General features: G+C 39.9%; 3 protein-coding genes across 8 annotated transcripts in view; all 3 read left to right on the top strand.

Moving 5' to 3' along the window:
- Positions 1-1,432: 1,432 nt before the first annotated feature.
- Positions 1,433-4,782, top strand: LOC147146171 (ATP synthase F(0) complex subunit k, mitochondrial-like). 2 transcript variants are annotated; one of them, XM_086034587.1, is made up of 4 exons: positions 1,433-1,487; positions 1,577-1,687; positions 3,228-3,320; positions 4,589-4,782. In XM_086034587.1, exons 2-4 carry the CDS (start codon positions 1,619-1,621, stop codon positions 4,685-4,687), a joined length of 261 nt encoding a protein of 86 aa, XP_085890713.1. In that variant the 5' UTR covers positions 1,433-1,487; positions 1,577-1,618; the 3' UTR covers positions 4,688-4,782. The 2 variants fall into 2 exon arrangements, with proteins under 2 accessions (XP_085890713.1, XP_085890712.1); XM_086034586.1 differs by having other exon boundaries at positions 1,437-1,687.
- A 2,708-nt stretch (positions 4,783-7,490) lies between these two features.
- LOC147146172 (suppressor of cytokine signaling 1-like) lies at positions 7,491-12,210 on the top strand. The gene is made up of 4 exons (XM_086034585.1): positions 7,491-7,839; positions 9,258-9,654; positions 10,204-10,385; positions 11,452-12,210. Exons 2-4 carry the CDS (start codon positions 9,406-9,408, stop codon positions 11,774-11,776), a joined length of 756 nt encoding a protein of 251 aa, XP_085890711.1. The 5' UTR covers positions 7,491-7,839; positions 9,258-9,405; the 3' UTR covers positions 11,777-12,210.
- A 2,958-nt stretch (positions 12,211-15,168) lies between these two features.
- The window catches only part of LOC147146173 (caskin-1-like), a 38,577-nt gene continuing 33,951 nt past the window's right edge, over positions 15,169-19,794 (top strand). Inside the window, exon 1 of one of the 5 annotated variants that reach the window (XM_086033422.1) lies at positions 15,169-15,718. In XM_086033422.1, coding sequence (XP_085889548.1) covers positions 15,625-15,718 — 94 coding nt within the window. In that variant the 5' untranslated portion in view covers positions 15,169-15,624. The remainder of the gene's footprint in view (positions 15,719-19,794) is intronic. The other 4 variants (XM_086033420.1, XM_086033423.1, XM_086033419.1 and 1 more) reach the window with 4 other exon arrangements.

The raw sequence follows: 19,794 nt of genomic DNA on the forward strand, positions 1-19,794 counted from the left end.
GGCTAATGAAACCATTCTGTAGTTAATCGAACCATATGCTAGCTTTATGACACTGTACTGCTAGTTTAATTCTAACATACAATATACAAAATCAACACAATACAAAATACCATCGACAAGCTAATGATAAAACCAGCACTGATGTTGTGGTAGTTAACTTATAACCCTTTAAGCAATGGATATGTACAGCGAGACAGTGCAGCAACACATGAAAGATGGACAATATAATGATACTAGTGTACTGTATTCTATTTCTGTATTATACTGCTCCCTAGTGGCCAGATCGCACACACCAATATAAGGACGATTAAAACATGATGTAAAAACGCTATAATTCTTGACATTCTATGTAATTATGTCATTATTATATGTTTTACAGTGACCAATACTGTAGAGTGCCATTTTTCTTTTTTTATATTAAAAGTGCCAACGTAGAGTAAACAGTTTTGACTGGCAAACTCGTTCAAACGTACTTGCAAATACATTTGAATTAGTTGTAGGGTAAATGCAAAAATGATAGAATTTTTCCATAATGCCACGGTGTGTGGGGGTGGGGGTGCGTGGGTGGTGTTGTCAAAGTTAAAACATTACCTATGGAGATTAATTTAAATTTTATAACGCGTTAAAAAAAATAACTCAGTTAACCCAGTATTATCTACTTCTTGTGGCAGCATACTTTGCAGCCAAACCTAGAGGAAAGTCATTGGTGTAAAGATGGACTTTTACATAGTTTTACTTTTGAAAATTGCTCAACGGCTCATTGGAGAAATCCCAAATAATTAGCCCACTTTGCAAAGCCAAATTCAAATACCATGTTAGTTGTACGTCTTTGGTGTATCGTTCAACAGTTGTATTTCACAGAAAAATAATCTTATTCAAGATTCAAAGAAAGCTATTTAAAACTGTCATTGAAATAATACACATTTAATTTTTGCCACATTAATTCCAAGATTTTACTCAAGTAAATATCTGTACCAAGCTTCGGAAAAAAAATTGTAGTAGAAAAATACAATTAATCGCGATCAATTATGGAAAAATTTGCGATTAATTAGTTTAAAAAATTGTAATGCTTGACAGCACTGATAGATAGATAGATAGATAGACAGATAGATAGATAGATAGATAGATAGATAGATAGATAGATAGATAGATAGATAGATAGATAGATAGATAGATAGATAGATAGATAGATAGATTACGTTATTAGAAATATAATATATAGCTAGATGGACGGACGGACCCTGGGCTATAACTCTTTTTTAAAATTTGTCTCAATAGCTGCAGTCATGTGGGGGGAAACTTTGAATATGTCTCTCTCCTGTGGCAAAACTGAGAAATGCCATGCCAGCTGTATATCTAACTGCAGGCACGCCCCCTCACTAAGACACGCGTCTATTGGTTAATTCTTAATAAGCAACCTTGTGATTGGCCAATAGTTATTTTCGTCACAGTTACCCGGAACACATTACAGTCATGAAGCAAATTGTGTAAGTGACCTCTCCTGTCTGCTTAGAGACGACAAATAGACATTTTGAACGTAGCAAATTACACTAAAGTCTTTTTATTTTTTATCAAGCAAGGTGTACAGATATCTGAGTGAATAGTTTTCACTTCAGTCATGCCAACGTCACCTGTTAAAACGCGCATCCCTCTAACTAGTTTCGGCCACCTTATAACAGAGGTGAAGGTAAGCAACATTTTTGCTCTACTCTGAGAATGGAGACGATTAAAATATAGATTAAGTGTATTTCATGTAAAGATGCTCTCCTTGTTGTCTTTAGTTGGTGTCGGCATATTTATGTTAATCTCTACAATACTGGTTTATTTTCAACCACAGCACTGCACTGTGTTCAAAATGAGTTGGATTTTGTTTTAATTGAGAAACTGTGATATAAACTTTAAATGTTTCTAGTAGTAGTAGTATTTATAATTATTATTGATAATTATTATTATTAATTTATTTACAGATAATGTGCTTCCTCATGGGGAAAAATGTCCCTTCTGCAAAACATATATGTAAACACGAACTTTCAGCACTCTCACAAGGACAAGGAGAGCACATTATCTTCTTTCTCTAGAAAAAAATGTTGTTTCTGCCCTTTTCTGTTTAGTGACCTGCAATAGCAAAAGTGCAGATTTTCTTTCTTATTTTCCCCCTTTTTTTCTTTTGTCTTTTTCGCAAAAACAGGTGAAAACTATCTTTTTTATAAAAAGAAACATGAGAAGTACAACACACACACACACAGAAATATGTGAGTGACTTTGACTCATTGCAAGATTCGAGTTGAGCGTCAGTGGCTTTTTTTTCCCAATGGTGTTTACCATTCATTTCAAGAAATGCATTACCTTTTCTCACGATCGTGACGTATTGTACATTTTCTACTACTTATGGAGAGTGGAGATACATACTCTGTTCATGAAAGGGCTGAACAATCAATCGAATTGCATGGCAACAAACCGAATTGTTCCACATACGAGAGAAAACAAAAATTGCCAGCCTTCCTATAGGGAATAAGTGGAAACAGGCTGCGCCATACCAGAAATATGCCACATTTTTCGGTATGAGCAGAGCAGAATGGAAAAGTCTTCCAGTTGCGTCATCGTGTGCAGTTTTGATTTAACCATTAACACATCAACATGGAAACGCCGCCATTTTCTTCAAGCTGCTGGGGAAAAAAGTCATAGTTTATACTCCTAATTTGACTATAAGTTTCAAGGTGTGAACACCTAAGCTTTTTTTCTTTTTCAAAATAGGTTAGGCATTACTTATTTTAAACCGTGCTGTATTTTTTTTTTTTAATTTGCAGTAAAAACAATGACTTTATTTTAACATGTAGATGCTCACTTTCTGTATCGGCTGAACGTTTCGCAATAACACATTGGTGACAAGTTTCACTTTTGCTATGATAAGACTGGTGCCCTCTTTTTAACATCCTTAACCTTAGATAAGATAACCTTTATCCGTCCCATGAGGGGGTAATTGGTATTGTTCAGCAGAAGTAGTGGGGGCAGGAAAAAAAAAGGGCCTCATAAACAACCGACTCCAGTTTCAGCAGTGCCAGCCTCGACTCCGGAAACAACAATAGCTTCAAGTCCCGGGCATCCCGGATGTCTCTCTTGACATTTGAACCTGAGCATTCATTGAGCCACAAAACAAATTGTGTGGCTTGACATTAAAATCAAAATTGCAGCTAATTCCTCACTTGTGTTTTTGTGTGGCATTTCAGACTCAGCTATTTGGTATCAAGGCGCCAGCATCGGTGGAGCTGACCGGTTTGAGAAAGTACTTCAACAGCTACACGCTGCAGGGGCGCCGAAATGTATGTAATACGCACGCATGCATACATGATTGTGTTCAATCATGCCCTCAAATTAGCGCCATATCCCAACGCCTTGACGCCTCCCTTCATTCCTCTCTGGGCAAAACTGTTATTTGGGAAGTGTAATTACAAGGGGCCGATCGATTAATCAGATGGCCAATTTAATCGTCCAACAGTAGAAAAAAAATATTTATTTTATTTTTATTTTTAATTATTGTTCATGATTTTTTTAAACACACAACTTACGACAAACAGTAAGATTTAAACATTTCGCCTCCCAAAAAAATCTGCCAATTTTTGCCTGAGTTTTGCAAAGCAAAGATTTGTTATGAAGTTAAGAAATACGAAAGGGCAGATGTGCTGCCTGTAATTCACATCTTTATTGGTGTAAGCATTAATGGACCAAAGAAGAAGTTATAATATCCATTATGTTAGGGCTGCACTTAACTGTTGATTTTAATGAATTAATAATCCGTCAAGTACTTTGTCAATTAATCGATTTAATAGAATTTTTGAAAAAACATGTTTTACTTTCCCTCCCTTTTTTCAAAAACGTGTCATTTGATAATGACAGTGCAGAAAATGCCCAAATATAAATTAATTATGATTCAGTTCCTGTTTGCTCCATTACATGTCAGAAAATTGTCCCAAAATTTTTATTTGTTCTCCAAAGCAAAAGCAGATATTTGCAAATGTCTTATTTTGAAAAAAGACAAACATAATCAGTCTACTTTCATTGAAAAATAAAGAATTTTGAGATATTCAGTGTTAAAAAACCCAAATTCCCAGGATTTGGACCATTTTAAATTTAACAAGGTCTCTAAACAAATTAAACGACTATTAAAAACATTTATCGATTAATTGATTAAACATCGTAGCTGTACATTATATATGTTTCAAATTAATCGGTAATCGAAATTTTAGTCTGCCAAATATCTGAATCGGCATCATCCTCGAATAATCCATATTGGTTGGGCTCTACTAACGACATCGCCTACCAGGCTACGGCTCAGATGTTGTGAACTGGGTACAGGAGGTGAAAATCCACGCAATAAAGGGACCATATTCAAAACCTTTTCTGAATATTAATTTACTGAAATCACTTCTTGACCATCAATATAAAATGTCAGCGTATTCTTACGCCACTGCGCAAACTAGTTCATTGCGTATGTCAGTACTGTCGTAAAGCGAGGACCCTTGTACATGAGGAAATCCCACCTTTTCCATCGCTCTAGAAGTGATAAGAATCTCTCTCTGGTCTCTTGCAGTGCGTCTTGGCTACTTACGGCATCTTGCTGGTAATGGGGACGGCCTATTTCATGCACAGACGAGACAAAAAAGAAACTCTGAAGGACTGCACTGCCTGAAAAAAAGCATAGTTCAGTTTGTGACCCATTATTTATGATGTGAGAACATTATGTGACAGAAATAAAGGTTTCGTGATATCTGTGTTGTCAGTAAAGGATCTCTATTGCCTTCTCTTTTTCTTTCTGTTTTGTTATTCATAGTTGTAGTCATGGAGGTTATGTAGATGTTTATCAATCCGACGAAGCGAAACACTTCTGAGACAGGCTGTCGTACCCTGTATATGGCTGTGCAATTAATCGAAATTCAATTGCGATTTCGATTTTTACACTCCACGATTACAAAATTGGCATAATCGTAAAAAAACGATTATTAATACTAATTTTGAGTTGTTTTGAGGCATGCGCACACGAGTTACTCTCCAAGCTAGCCAGCTTGCTTGCCGTAGCCAGCCAGCCAGCCCGCACCCCGCACCCAGAACGTCACACTGCACACGCTCCTAGTCAACGTTTTAACAGAGTAACAGACTTAAAAATGGACGACTTGTAAACAAGCAAAGAAAGTCGAAATCGCTTATTTGGTTACATTTTGGTTTTGCCATGGAAGACGGCGAGCAAAGACATAAAGTGCAAGTTGTCTCTGCATCCACCGGCAACACAACGAATCTATTCAACCATCGTTTGGTTTACGATGATGTTATGATACACCAAAGCAAGAAAACACCGAGATCGATAGATTTGGCGTCGTCCGCAGCGCAAATCTCAGTCGTTGAAACACTGAACGCAGCAACCCCCAGCCATCAACATCGGAGCGACACAAAAAGATAACAGAATTATTTGAACTACAGAACTATTGCTCGGACAAGGCTTCCAAATGTTTAGGGCACAGACTCCACTTCGCAATCGGCACGAGAGATTTATTCTAAATAACATATCTTATGCAAATATACACTACTTTTACTAGCACAAAAATAGAAACCATGCTAAACATTATTACTGTGACTTAAGTTAAATTTCTTGTGTAGTCTATAATATGAAGTCAAATTTTTTTGTGTTCATTTTTGTTTCAAATTGCTTCAACTGCAATTTGCAAACATATTATTGGTCATTATTTTGTAACACAGTTTATATATGGCCTATTGAGAAGTATTATATCGATTACATACTCGTATGTAACAGTCAACATTTAAATGAGTTTGACCCAATCAGCATATTACATTTATAATTTATCAAAAGCAAATGCCTTTAACTTTGTTTACCATGTGTAAATATTACTTTAAAAACAAAACTAAAAAGGCTCCAGACAAAGGTCTAAATGTATAGATGAATAGCATGTCTGTTATGCTGTCAAAATTGGCATTTTACTCCAAGCAGTTTACTACTTTGGCAATTTATAAGTGTATAGCAAGTTAACTCGTTTGTTTACACAAGGAAACCATATTTTAATTCATACATTTGCACTTAACATTTTTAAAAAAAAATAATTTCATAAATGTTGTTGGGTCCAAAACAAACTTAAATTATGGCGTTTCAAAGAATTTTGTCTTAATGTTTTTTACATGTTTAAACCTGTTCTTGTTTTGTAGTAAAAAAATAACCGTTTGAATAATCGTGATTTCAATTATTACCAAAATAATTGTGATTAATATTTTTTTCATAATCGAGCAGCCCTAACCCTGTGTATTTCAAAAGCGAAATTGTCCAACCAAAGTCGGTTCCTTTCGGTTTCACTCTGATGTTTATGCATGGGAAAAGCCGTTATCGCAGTACAGTTGGTGTCTTTTGGTGACCACGATTATGTGGGGACAGATCATTATATTCTGATGCTGAATTATTTATTGTTGAGTATTTGGTCCATCCGCCACGCAAGAGAGTCATATACAGTGAAATGCAAAAGAATCCACAGTACAGAGAGACCCTATAAAAAGGCATTTTATATAGTTTCACGCCTCCCATCTCCTTTAATCACACAAATTAGTAAAATACCTTTTTAATGCATTAACAATTGCAAGCAAAAATTGTGTAGAAAAAAAACTGTACAGAAGTGATTCTTAAACTTGAGTGACATTCAAAAGAATGCTCATGAGAGATTCCTGAATTTCATGTTTATAGTCAATATTTTGTAAGCCCCTGGAACATTATGCACAATTCGAACATTTGCACTATGCTTAAATATAGCAAAACCAAAGTGCTTCATGATTCAATTAAAAATATATTGCACAGGAGTTAAAAATTGCACTTGCTTAATGTTTAAAAGCAAACAGTTCTCAAAGATTAAATACAAATGTTTTGAATTCAAAAGTTAAATGAATTTAAATGTACAGTACTGAATTTTTTAAAAAGTTCAAGACCACTGTCACGTGATGCAGTTTGCCCCAAGTGATTATATTGCGTACCACTAGAGGGGCCCCATTTCAAACTAGTGGTAACAGTATCGGACAGAATCACCGCTTTAGCTCTGCAGTATTGCTTATAAGTTATTTTTTTATTAATTTTTTTATGAATGTAAACTTCCTATTTTCCCACTAGCGGAAATGGGCCTATATTGCCGTGATCTTTTTGTAATTATAAAAATATCTGCCAATGCCATGAATCAACAACGTTTGTGCAACGGTGGGGGCAATTGGACAAAATTTATGTTTTTATTATTTTTCACGGCACTGCCACGGCCCAAGAGATAAGATTTTAAATTGGTCTCAATTTCTTTTGTCGTAGATTCGTTAGTTTTCCTTCAAATGCTCCTTTTGTATTTATATCTTCTCTATACAAAACCTTGATGGTCTATTTGTTTTTGGTGTAAATGTGAATATTACTGCTGTGACAATCTAATATTCCCTAGCTGGGATAGGCTCCAGCACTCCCAGCGACCCTTGTGAGGATAAGCGGTGTCGATAATGGATGGATGAATGAAGTATGCATCCATCAGCTGAGCAGCTACTGTACATAGCTAGCTAAGCTCGCAAGCGAGCCCGCCTTGCGTTTCCGCTGCAGCCTTTCAAAATAAAACGCTTTCACCATTAAAAATCCTATCGAAAGAGAAAGTAGATGCCCCAGCGGTACCTGCAAGTCACGTGATTTAGCATAAACCCAACGAAAGCTCTGACGCAACTCCTCTTCCTCCTCGTCGCTGTCCTGCTCCTCCAAAAGTTAAAGCGAAAGTAAGCATGACTCCAGTGGGTTTGAGTTGCAAGCTGCAACAGCCCTCTGCAACTCTAGTAAGTACCCTCTAATGTTATATTATGTCATTTTATGTATTTATTTATTTAAAGTGTGTGTGTGGGGGTGCGGGGGCGGGGGGGTGGATTGCACAATGTGATTGCACGTTTCTTTAAGTTAAACACGTTTGTTTACATCTTGTTGGATGCTATGATGAACAACAGTACATGTATTGCGGCGCAACTTACAATGACTTGCCTGTGACAGTACAATCCTTGTATAATTGACGTCCATTGTAAATGACTTGGTGAGATCTATGAAATTAAAAAATATATATAGAGATATTGATAAAAAAAAAAGGGGATAAACCTTCTCGTTTTCCGCGAGAAACTGGTTGGCTCCCCCAGAAAACAAAACATTTTTTTCCAAGAATATTAAATAATATTGGGTCGGAAAATCCAAGAATATGTGAAGCCGCAGGTGCTGAACAGTGAGTATGCGGGGGTCCACTTTATGTTTTTCTTTTAAGCGGCTCGGGTAATGGATGGATGGATGTTTTTAATTCATGCAGAGTTTAATTTCAAAGGGTTTTTATGTTTCAAAGAAAAAAATGCATGGGGTCTTGCCGCCAAAATGAAACTGAAAGCCAACCGTTTGGCTTATGTTGCGTATTGCTTACAGAACTCGTTTGCCGATGTCGCATGTTTATTCAATGCATGTTGAAGTTTTTTGGCTTGTTAAATAAGTTGGCAAGCTGATCAAAGGAATTTTAAGTAAAATGCTATTACACTTGAAACGTAATTACACTTCTTAGAACAGGATTTCTAGCCATTTAATTAAGGGGTGCAACTCAAATCTCACAATTATTTTAAGAACCGATTAATCGGCCACTTAACCATCCATCCATCCATCCAATATCTGTACCGCTTATCCTCACAAGGGTCACGGGGCGTGCTGGAGCCTATTGGAGTAAAAAATGGACCGATCCACAACTTGGGTCAATTTCACCCAACTTTTCTACCACAAAATTGGTAGTTTTGTACAAAACAACCCAAGAAAGTGGGTCAAATTGACCCAATTTGTGGATCGGTCCATTTTTTACTCCAAATTGTGTTATTTCTAACCCAACTGTTTTTAGAGTGCGGGTTATCGGTATAGCAGTGGTTAAAAATAACACACATTTTATTACCGACATTTTCTAAGATGTTACATTAAATCTACTTCAGTACGCAAAAATGGCGACCAACGTCAACTCTTATATCCAATCTGCTGCGTCAAAATAATTAACCCAAGCTTGGGTAAAAGTAACCCCATCTGCTCAAAATCCACAGCTAGGAAAACAACCCAGTAGTTTTTTTAAAGTGCGTATGTCGTGAATGTGAGTACTTTAGCCACCTCTGCCACTGAGTGCCTTTTTCTTTGGACTGATGTCAAGATTTCTGCATGCATGAATGAACTGTTGCGTCATGCGTTTCAGCACCTTTTCCCCTTCAGTCAAACAACGGATCAAATCAGGAAGGAGCCAAGCTAGAATGTGGACTAGAAGCACCATGGTGCCACAAAGTGGACCAAGCAGCTGATGGCACCCGGAACCGACTTTCTGACGGTTTCGGACGGGGGAGGAAATGGTACAACATGTGGTCATCCAGCCGAGGTTTCTCTATAATAGGATGGTTAGAGATAAGCCTAACAGAACAGTAAGAAAGAAGAAGACTGCAAAACAAAAGAAGCAGAGTCAAGCTCCTGACGAGCCTGCAGCACTTCAACAAGTCCAGAGTGCAGAGGACATTGACGAAAAGCCGCTGGAAACTCTGCGCTGGAGCCACCTGCACAGTTTACACCTCTCAGATGAACAACTTGAAACCTGGTGTCAGGTACTTGGCTCTTGTCACTTCTGTTGTTATAATGGAATCGGGGCAGGCCGGTGGAAAATTTGTTGGTTTCGCTTTTAAATATCACACTGTGCCTGTTTACGTCCGTGCGAAAACACCACGCTCTGTACTATTTTTAGCTTAGTGGGTAGTTGCGGTTTTAAACATCGTTATGAGATGAAATCACAAGATTATGAAAAATAGATGCCTAGATCTGGATATGGATATTTGAAACACATACAGTGGACAAAACCACACGTGGACATAACACAGGCATATATTCTTTATCCTCTACAAAAAAAAAAAGACTAATATTACAGCATCTTAGTAGGTCACTTACAGTAGTAGAAGTAAAAGAAAAAACTATTCTTCTTCCTTTGTGTCTGCATGCTTGTATTAAAAACTGCCTTCCGGTGGTTGGAGAATTGACGATGTTAGTCAAATGTTTCAGTGGTGAATCAGGGAAATTGCTGCGAGCAGTAACGATTGGCCCCCTATACAACAAAATTGCATTTGACTGTGTGATATGTGCTCGTGTTATTTGTCCGCAAGAGTGGAGCGGACGCAGCCAGCTTGCCCACACACCTGCGTCCGTTCAACAGCCCGGAAGAGTACAAACTGGTGAAGCGCACTCACCAGCAGCTCCAGCACAGCTCCTATTACTGGGGAGCGATGAACATGGAGGAGGCGCACAAAATCCTCAGGCGGGCATCACCGGGCACCTTCCTTATCAGGTAACTCCAGTCTGGAACGAGTTTATTATAGTTGACTAAAACCAAATAGTAAAAGCAAAAGCTGACAAAAAAAAAATGTGTGAATGAAATAAAATAAGAGTGAAAATGCTTTTAAGGAAACAAAACTAACTGAAACTATATTTTATATTAGTAAAATTAACTAAAACTAAATATAAATATAGAAAATAAGTCCTTTGTTTGTTTGTTTGTTTTTTTGCCAAATGATATCACATATGACCTTTCGGGGGTTTAATTTATTTTGATATTACTGTGTGTCCGTACAGAAGTAGGAAGGTCAAACAGTTGTTGTAGTTTACTTTATTAGACAATCCTTAGGGAACTTTTTTTTTTTTTTATCTTGCCCTTGACAAATACTTCATATATTAAAGAAAAGTAATACTAAAACTAATAAAAACGGCATTTTTGAAAAAATGAAAACACAATCTCGCCTCCATACACTAATTAAAATATCTGAATTTAGAAAAATCTAAGTTGAATGAAAAATCCAAAACTAGTATAACGCTGCTCTGCATTCAAAGTCAATGTTACCAAGTGAAGTGAACGTAGACAATGTTAAAGATCCCGTAAAGTTATTTTCATGATTGAATTGTTTGTAAATGCATGAAATATGTTTGAAAATAAGTGCTGAAAACATATGCAGAGACTTTTCGCATAGGGCTATAGTCACACTGCAGCTCAATTCCGATATTTTTGCACACGGGACTATATTTACTTCCGTAAAAACTGCTAAAAAGCTATGCTAAAAAAATATGTCTTCTCTTAGTGGTATGTTTTGCATTTGGGCTGCAGTGTCTCTATTGTGTGGATTAGAATTAGGGTTCGATTTCTGTCTGGATGTTCATGCAGACAGCAAGGGTTCAATAACCTGTTTGTTGTTCAGTGCCCCACTAGCCGGCCTCTGCCAGTTGGATTAAAAAAAGAAATAAATGAACAGTTGCGTCAGGAAACGCAATTCGCCAATTCATGGGAGTGACTAGCCGCGGCAACGCCTGATAAAGACAAGCCACAACAATGAAATGCTAATGACTGAATGTTGTCTTTCCAGAGACAGCGGGCAGCCGGACGTGTTCTTCACCCTGAGCTACCTCAGCGACGACGGGCCAACGAGCGTCCGCGTGCTGCTCAGAAAGTTGCTCTTTGCTCTCTCCGGGAGCCAAAGGACTTTCGCCTCCCTCTTTGATCTGCTATCTTACTACGCGAGCCCGTCGTGCAAACTGACCGCGCCGTATCGCCGGCAGCGGCCCGAGCGCCTCAAGCAGATGTGCAGGAGGGCTCTGGTGCACACGTATGGAGCAGAGAACATAAGAAATTTAGCAGGACTCAGTTTTGAGGTGAAAGACTATGTTCATGCCTATCCTTACTCCATATAGTGGGAATGCAACATATATATACATAAAATAAAAAAAATAAAAAATATATATATATATATATTTATTTATTTATTAAATAAATCAATAATATTTAAAATAAAAAATAAAAAAAAAAATATATATATATATATATATATATATATATTTTTTTTTTTTTTCCCTACATATATTTTTTTTTTTTTTCATGTTAATGCGATGTCTGTTTCTCTCAGTTTCTCTCATGATATGAACACAATTCGTTTTGAGAGGCTTTTTTGTGAGCTGAATTGTTCGTAGGTCGTGAATCGTTATATATCAATTTTCCCTCGAAAAGGTCTATTCGACTGAATTCTAACATACATATACATATATATAAAAAATGCTAGATTCAAATCATGCACTGCAGACACAAGAAAAAACATAAAATTACGAATAAACAATGTTTATGAACTTAATTTTCTTACATACTGCGTTGGTATTTTTGCATCAAATTTTATGGACATTGTGCTGCTCCTGGTTTTCTCCGGGTACTCCGGTTTCCTCCCACATTCCAAAAACATGCATGGTAAGTTGATTGGACTCTCTAAATTACCCCTAGGTGTGATTGTGAGTGCGGATGTTTGTCTCGGTGTGCCCTGCGATTGGCCGGCAACCAATTCTGGGTGTGTCCCCCGCCTGCTGCCCGAAGACAGCTGGGATAGGCTCCAGTACGCCCCGCGACCCTTGTGAGGAGAAGCGGTATCGATAATGGATGGATGGATGGATGTGCTGCTCCTTCCAGGGACGGATGGCTACAGGGTTCTTTCTCTCTCAGGGGCTAAAAGGGAGCCTTCTCCGATACATAGGGGTGCTTAGAAAACAATTTATATTTGAAAATATCCAATCAAAGGTGAGAGTGCTTAACTGGAGCTACACAGATTTATAAAGGGGCTAACTCTGCAGACCCTTGCGACGGTGTAGCGCTACCCCTTTGTCCTTCTGATGTAGATGCCTTAACCACCTGGGGGCAGTGCGGGCACACAGATTAACTGCTCCTCAGTAAGGCGCAACCCGCTCTCCGCGGAGGATAAAGGTAAGCCTTGCAATTTCTCCTAAATGGTTTCATTTTTAGAGGTGTAAATGTACTTTTTGTGTAATGATCAGTTTCATATATATCCATCCATCCATCCATTATCCAATCCGCTTATCCTGACTATACACGCATCCCGAACGAGAGCTTCTAGGTGTCATGTTTCTCAATGATGATGATGACGATGATGTTCCGTCGTGTTGAAGGTTAATAACGGCATCTTTTTAAGGCAAAGAAAAGTGTGTCTCGGGCGATGAGTTCTAATTTAGACTGAAGGGTGATGCTACAGATTTAGGGCATACAAAGTACAACTGCTGAAGTGAGTTCAGGACCTTCATGTACTGCTTTTCCGGCATGTTTTGCTATCTGCAAATATTTTTAGAGGGCAGTCATTGGCAACGTGACGATTGCGAGCAAGGAAGCTTTTCAAACATTCAGTTTGGTGTCTACGCATTTATTGTGTAACTAGTATTTTGGGGCAACACTGTACAAACAATTACTCGTCAATTACATTATTATGTCGAGAATTGAAAATGAGAAAAATAACAAATTGATATGATCGTTGTGTTCTACTACACTTTCATGGTGCCTCCCAACCTTTTTCTAAGCATCGCACACCTGGAAATGACAAAAACTTTCATTCATTATCCCATTTCATGTCACCAAAATTAGGTTTTCCTGCCCCCTAGTGCAGGAGAAATGGGCCGCAGCTTTTCTTCTTTTTTTTTTTGGTTTTTGTTTTTACATATCACATAAACTGGACTTTTTAGTTGCTTGTCTATACAAATTAGTTGGGTCTTGAAGTGCCTGCCCACCCATTGAGTGTGAAATTCAACAGACAAATAAATCTTTCATTTGTCTTTTTTTCCGATAAAGTGTAAATGAGCGAGCCTTTCTGCATTATTTTTCATAAAAATTCCCTCCAGGGCAAATTTCTTTGCTGAAAGACTTGAAGATCCCATGCCACTATTAAGCACATTATCATAGGAACAACATTTCAAAGCAAAAATGTTAGCAGATCTGTATTCAGTTTTATTGGATGCAACAGATTAGGAATGGTTTCAACTTCTGATAAGAAACCCGTACTTGACTGCTCGGTCATATTGTGGTTGTGGTGGAAGATAAAGTGGGTATTTGTACTTAGTGATGTTTTCATGCGCCACGTACACACAGTGCAGGATATTAAAGAGACGGTGGGGCTATGATACCCATGTTTTCACTAACAGTTCATTTTATATATTTTTTGATCAAGAAAATGGAAAGAGTTGTCATTTTCTATTTAATCAATAAATTTGGGAGAAACTAGGAAATAAGTGACTCCATGAATAACGCCTCTTGTTAATGAGGAGAATGACCACGCCCCCTACCGTTCTATCCTTGTTAGGTCGGAGTCACTGGAGGGACCGATTACAAACTCTGCATTGGAAATCATTGTACTTCCATTGCTTTTAACGTCCAAAATGGTGATAAATTGGCACCGAAATTTATGTAGACATCCTTACTAATGACCACTTCAACATATCAAAAGGATTAACCTCTCCGTGGCTGATTTATGAGAATGAGGAAATGTGGAAGTGAGCATGAGCTACATAGATTCATGCTGGGACGAGCGCACACTGCTTCTTTGCTTTAAAAAAAATGAAATAAAAACACTGCTTCTTTGCTAATCACGGTTAGGAGCGAGGCATTTAACACCAGTCAGAATATTTACAGAGACTGAAGTGGGAATGAGTGGACGTGCACATTTATTTGGATGAGGAATGGCCACAGTTTTTCGACCGACAACACGCCGTGGAACGTAACAGCCGAAAGGTACGTTCCAATCTGGCCACACTCGGCTGCGCAGTCAGCCTCCTCGCTGGAACTTTTTGTTTGCTGAACATTGACGCTTGGTGGCGGCTGCAAGCGGAGTACGTAATGCCATAATGCCACGAGGCATTAGCTCGTGGCATTATGGGAAAATGCTAAACGGAAATCATGTTTACTCACTTAATATTCATTATTGGTATTGGTATTATATTGGCCACATGCTCATTTTTTTATTTTTATTTCACCCCATGGCATGATGGGAAAAATGCTACATAAAAAATGCTATGTAGCATTTAGCCTACAAGTACATTGAAACGTACTTGCAAGTACCTCGAACGTATTTTACAATCAATTTTATTTACGCTACATTGGTAGTTCCACGCTTCTGTAATTTTCTTAATTAAAAACACATTTCAAGAATGTTGTTTTGCGAATGTATTCATTCATTTCAACGGTAATTCGAGATACAATTGTTTTGAATTACAACCGTGTTCACGGAACCAATACAACTCGTGTCTCAAGGCACCGCTGTATTTATTTCACATTCACGCGCACGCAGGTGATGACAGCAACGCGCGTGTCGCGGAATCACGTCGTGCGCGTGCCTGTCCATCATTTTGGCGCCAGCGGGAGCGCGCCCTCCCCCCTGCGCGTGCGTGACACGCGAGCTGAGAGGAAGAGGAGGATGGGGAGGAGGGCGGTCTAGAGCTCCACCGCGGTGTACAGCCGGTGAAATTCACGCACACGTTCTCACACACACGCGCACACGCGGGCGGAATTGTCGAATCGCTGCAAGGGACGGCAGACGCGGAGCGGGACCGGTGGCGGTGCTGGAGCGCTCAGGCCTCGAATTGGAGCATCCCTGTCCCCCGGGCTGCACCTCGCTCCCCTGCGCGCCTCTGCTCCAGAGGGAGGCCCCGAGCGGCGGCGGGATGTAGCAGCGGATTAACGGCGGAGGAGAGCGGCGGGACGTGGAGGGAAAGGGGAGGACATGGGGAAGGACCAGGAGCTGCTCCAGGCCGTCAAGACCGAGGACTTGCTGACAGTTCAGCGCCTCCTGCAGAGACCTCGGCCCGGAAAAGCCAGTGAGTATATGCCCGACACCGCTTCGTCCCTCTGGAGCACACACGCTCACACACACACGCGCGCGCGCGCACACACACGCACACACACACACACACACGCCAAGTAGAAGCTCGGATGAATCCTGAATGTTTGTGATTTTTGTGTGTGACGTTGCACGTGTGATCATTTACCTGGACATAAACTGCACTTGATTTTGATTTTTTAAAATATATATATTTATATATATATATACACGCATAAGTAATACACAGACTGCGTGTGTTAGTGCGCGTGCGTGTGTGTGTTGTTTGAGAAGAAAGGGGATGGGAGCTGTGGGGTTCAAGAGGATGTCTGTATGTATGTTATGACGTGAGCATCATAGTGATGACGTTGCACGCGTGCGAGGATATTACTGGGATTGCTGCTTAAACTGCACACGCACACACACACACGCTGTGTGCGTGCGTGTGTTTGATGGAGGAGACGATCGGATGTGTGTGCGTTTAGAGGGTGGGGAGGATGGGACAGCGTGTGCGCGTGCTCTTGTCTTGCTATGTTTTTTGCAGCATGACCCTTGGCATCCTACCTGGTGTCTGTGTGGTTATTTCTACCCATTCACATAATGCTGAGTTGTGCTCGTTGTGTGTGGTCGTGTGTGTGTGTAGTGAGATACAAGTGACCTGACTTAAGAGTTTTTCAAGCCGTCATTCTGATGGTTTTCTGCGCAAATTTGAGATACAACCGCTTTACGATGTCAGAGGACTCTCAATGCTAACATAAATGGAAAATGCCATTGAAATGCTAACGTTAGCATCGTTAGTTGCATTCAAATATTAATGGTGGCGCAACGCATGTAGACAACAATTTTCGCAGGCCTTTATTCTTTGTCAGTCATGAAGAAAGAGCGATCTTTCGGCATCTTAATGAGTCTGCAAGAGTAGCAGGCAAATTTTATTCTTCTTTGTTTGTGGTCTGAACAGTTTTATACTGCCTCCCAGGGCACACCACAAGGAGCAGTACAATGAATTGGATCGTAGCATTAAATCATGATGCAGAAAACTGTTGTGGTTGTTTTCTACATTATATTTGGTTGCAATACTTTCTCAGAGGAAAAAATAGGCAGATTTTTTGTTGGAGGTGATGAATGTTCGAATGTCATTATCTTTGTCTTCAGTTTTAATATGTTAATCTAAAAAAAAAAACACATGGAAATCAGCATTTTTTTTTTTAAGCGCTAATATCTGACTAAATCGGCTGACCGATTAATCGGTCGGGCAGTATAGTTATTTTCTTCAAGCGTGGTTACGGACTAAATTAGATTTGTATCTCAAGGCACCATTGTACTTGTCTGTGTGTGTGGGGGTGAGACAGATTGCGTGTTTGCGTGTGTGCGTGTGTGTATCAGTAAAACAATATTGTGTGCATGTGTGAAAGTGAGACAGGTTGTGTGTTTGTGTGTGTAAAAGTGAGACTGTGTGTGTGAATAAGGCAGAAAAAAACCGTGCACGTGAATGTGTGTGTGCGTGGGACAGATTGCGTGTGCGTGCGCGAGGGCCAAGTGCATGAAGGTCCTCCGCTGCTCTCGGGACAGGGGGATTATTGGTGTGTAAAGACGCCAGATGTTAATGGTAATAGTGTGATGACGACGCGGACGCACGTGACAACGCCGCCGCGCACGTGCCCGAGAGTTGTTGACGGGGCGTCGGCTGAGACTGGAGGTGATAATTAGATTCCAATTACAGTCTTGCCAACGCAGCCACTCCGCCTCGCCCATTTCATCGCCTCCTCCTCCTCCAAGTCGTCTTCCCCTCGTCACCTGGCCTTTTAATTGCATCCCCTTGCTGCTATTTCGACCCGTTTCGGCCCGGCCCCGCGCTCCCCTCTCTCCTCTGCCAGCAGTGCCACGGCGAAGAAAAACGCTTCTCCTCAAATGCCAGAACAAATCAGCTCTGAGTGTTCAGTCCACTGTGTGCGCCGATAGAGAGAGAGAGAGAGAGAGAGGGTGAGCAAAGGAAGGGCGAGCGAGTCGAGGGGCTGTGTGGAGAAAAGGAGGTAAAAAAAAAAAGAGAGAGGAAGTCGCGATGAGAGGTTAAAGGGTGAGTGATGGAAGGTGCGCGACGCGACAGGAGAGCGGATTTATGTTTGAATAATTAAACAGGTCTCACTGCCGGAGGATGACTGCAACACTTCGCTTTCATCAGAGAGGAGCAAGACATTTTCATGTTCTGCGGGTCAGGAAAATTAATATCGGTTAGCGAGTCAAGTCGTTTCTAGGGCCCGACCGATATGGATTTTTTTTTTTGGAGGCAGGTTGCTGATTCTGATATTTGGCAGGATAAAATTCTGATAAACGATGAATCGGCCGATTAATTTAAAAATACATGTCATGAATAAAATAACTGCTTTTTTTAGTCCTTTAACAGTTACTACAATATAAATATGAATTCCAGGCAGAACATTGGACCGTTTTACAATACTTTATAATAATTTGTCATTTAGCCTTAGCCTTAAGTATCTGTTTAACTTTACACCAGGGAGAAAAATTGGCAAAAATCAACAGATTTTTGGGGTAATGAGGAGAGGATATTTGAATGTAAGCATAAAGATAGCATTTTTCTTGTCTCCGAACATCCTCCTGGCGCCTATCGTCAAAACAGGAGAGGTGCAAGTGGAGGTGCTTGATTGACCAAACCGTGAAAAAGAGGGCAACTATAAACCACCAAGATTGGCTAAAACAGTAAAAAAAGAGGGCAACTTTCCCCCATCAGGTTTTCTAGTGTATAGTGAGGTTGTTTTATGGGCGCATTAAAAACATGAACAGGCGCAAGTGCGACCAGATGATAATAATGGACACCAGCACATCAGGGTACTGTATTATACACGGCTACATAGAAAAAAACCTACTTTTTAAGGTAAATTTTGGGGGGGAGTATTATACACAGGTGCGTATTATACACGGGATTTCGTGGTATTTTATTTTAGGACAATGCACATTAATCAACTGAGCAAAAAGGCGTCTGTGTCTGCAGTGTCTCTTTCCTCTCCCTCCCCCTCCTCTGTGCGTAACTGCTCACCCCTCCCCTCTCTGCTCGCGAAATGTAGAAATAAAGAGGCGGCTCGTTTACTCAATCTGAGTTTTGAAAACCACAGTAAACCATCAAACAGGTAATCTGCCCATGCCTAGTCGTTACACTCTTCTTCGCCGTCGGGCTGGGCGTTTACCGTATATGATGACGTTTTTGCGTGGTGTTCACAAGTCAAAGCAAAATCAGCCGCTTATATCTCGTAGGTTGGGTCACTTGTATCTCAAGGCACCTCTCAAAACTCTGTGGAAACAGTATAGTATGTGACGCAAGTATGGACACGCCCCCAGCTGTCAATATAGAAACAACTGAACCGAGCACATATGTACAGTTTATCAGAAGCTAACACTGTTAGCTAACGCTAATCTGTACATCCGACAAGAATCTATGCAACTCTGTTTACATTTTAGCGTTAACTGTGCCTCACAGCAGGGAGCGTTTCTGCGTGAGAGTGTTTCAGACAGCCGTCGCTTGAAAGTGGCTCTGAATGTTCTCCGAGCTGATCATGTCAGATCAGAGCAGAGAAACATAGTTATTATGTAAATTAGCCCCACTGTTTAGGGAGCAGTGGATACAAGAACGCTACAGCGTGCAGTTTTTAATGTTAGCCTATTAAAATGTGAATATTTTAATCGCTTAACACGCTGGCATCAACGCATGAAGTAACAAAGAGCTGCTTGTTTTTTGTTTTTTCGGTTTTTTTTTTACATGTTTTGTTGCTTTTCAATCATCTCGAACGGCATCATGTGAGCGATCTTTTACACGCGTGTGTAAAATGTACAAACAGACAGAGGTGAAGCAGGACTTGAGAAATCCTGATAATGAGTACCCAGGAGAACCTCAGTCCTCACCACTTCCCATCTCAAGGGGGAGGTCTTGAGAGTCTGTTCCTAAAAGTTGCCTGCCAGCGGCCCACTGGCGTTGAATGCAAATTAAAATGGATTCATTTCATGCGCAATGCACGCTAGGATATTGTCGTGCGAGACGAGCTTGTTGCAGGAAATATCACACTC

This window comes from Filicampus tigris, chromosome 6 (genome assembly GCF_054856515.1).
Source record: "Filicampus tigris isolate MCC_2025a chromosome 6, RoL_Ftig_1.0, whole genome shotgun sequence".
Lineage (NCBI taxonomy): Eukaryota > Metazoa > Chordata > Actinopteri > Syngnathiformes > Syngnathidae > Filicampus > Filicampus tigris.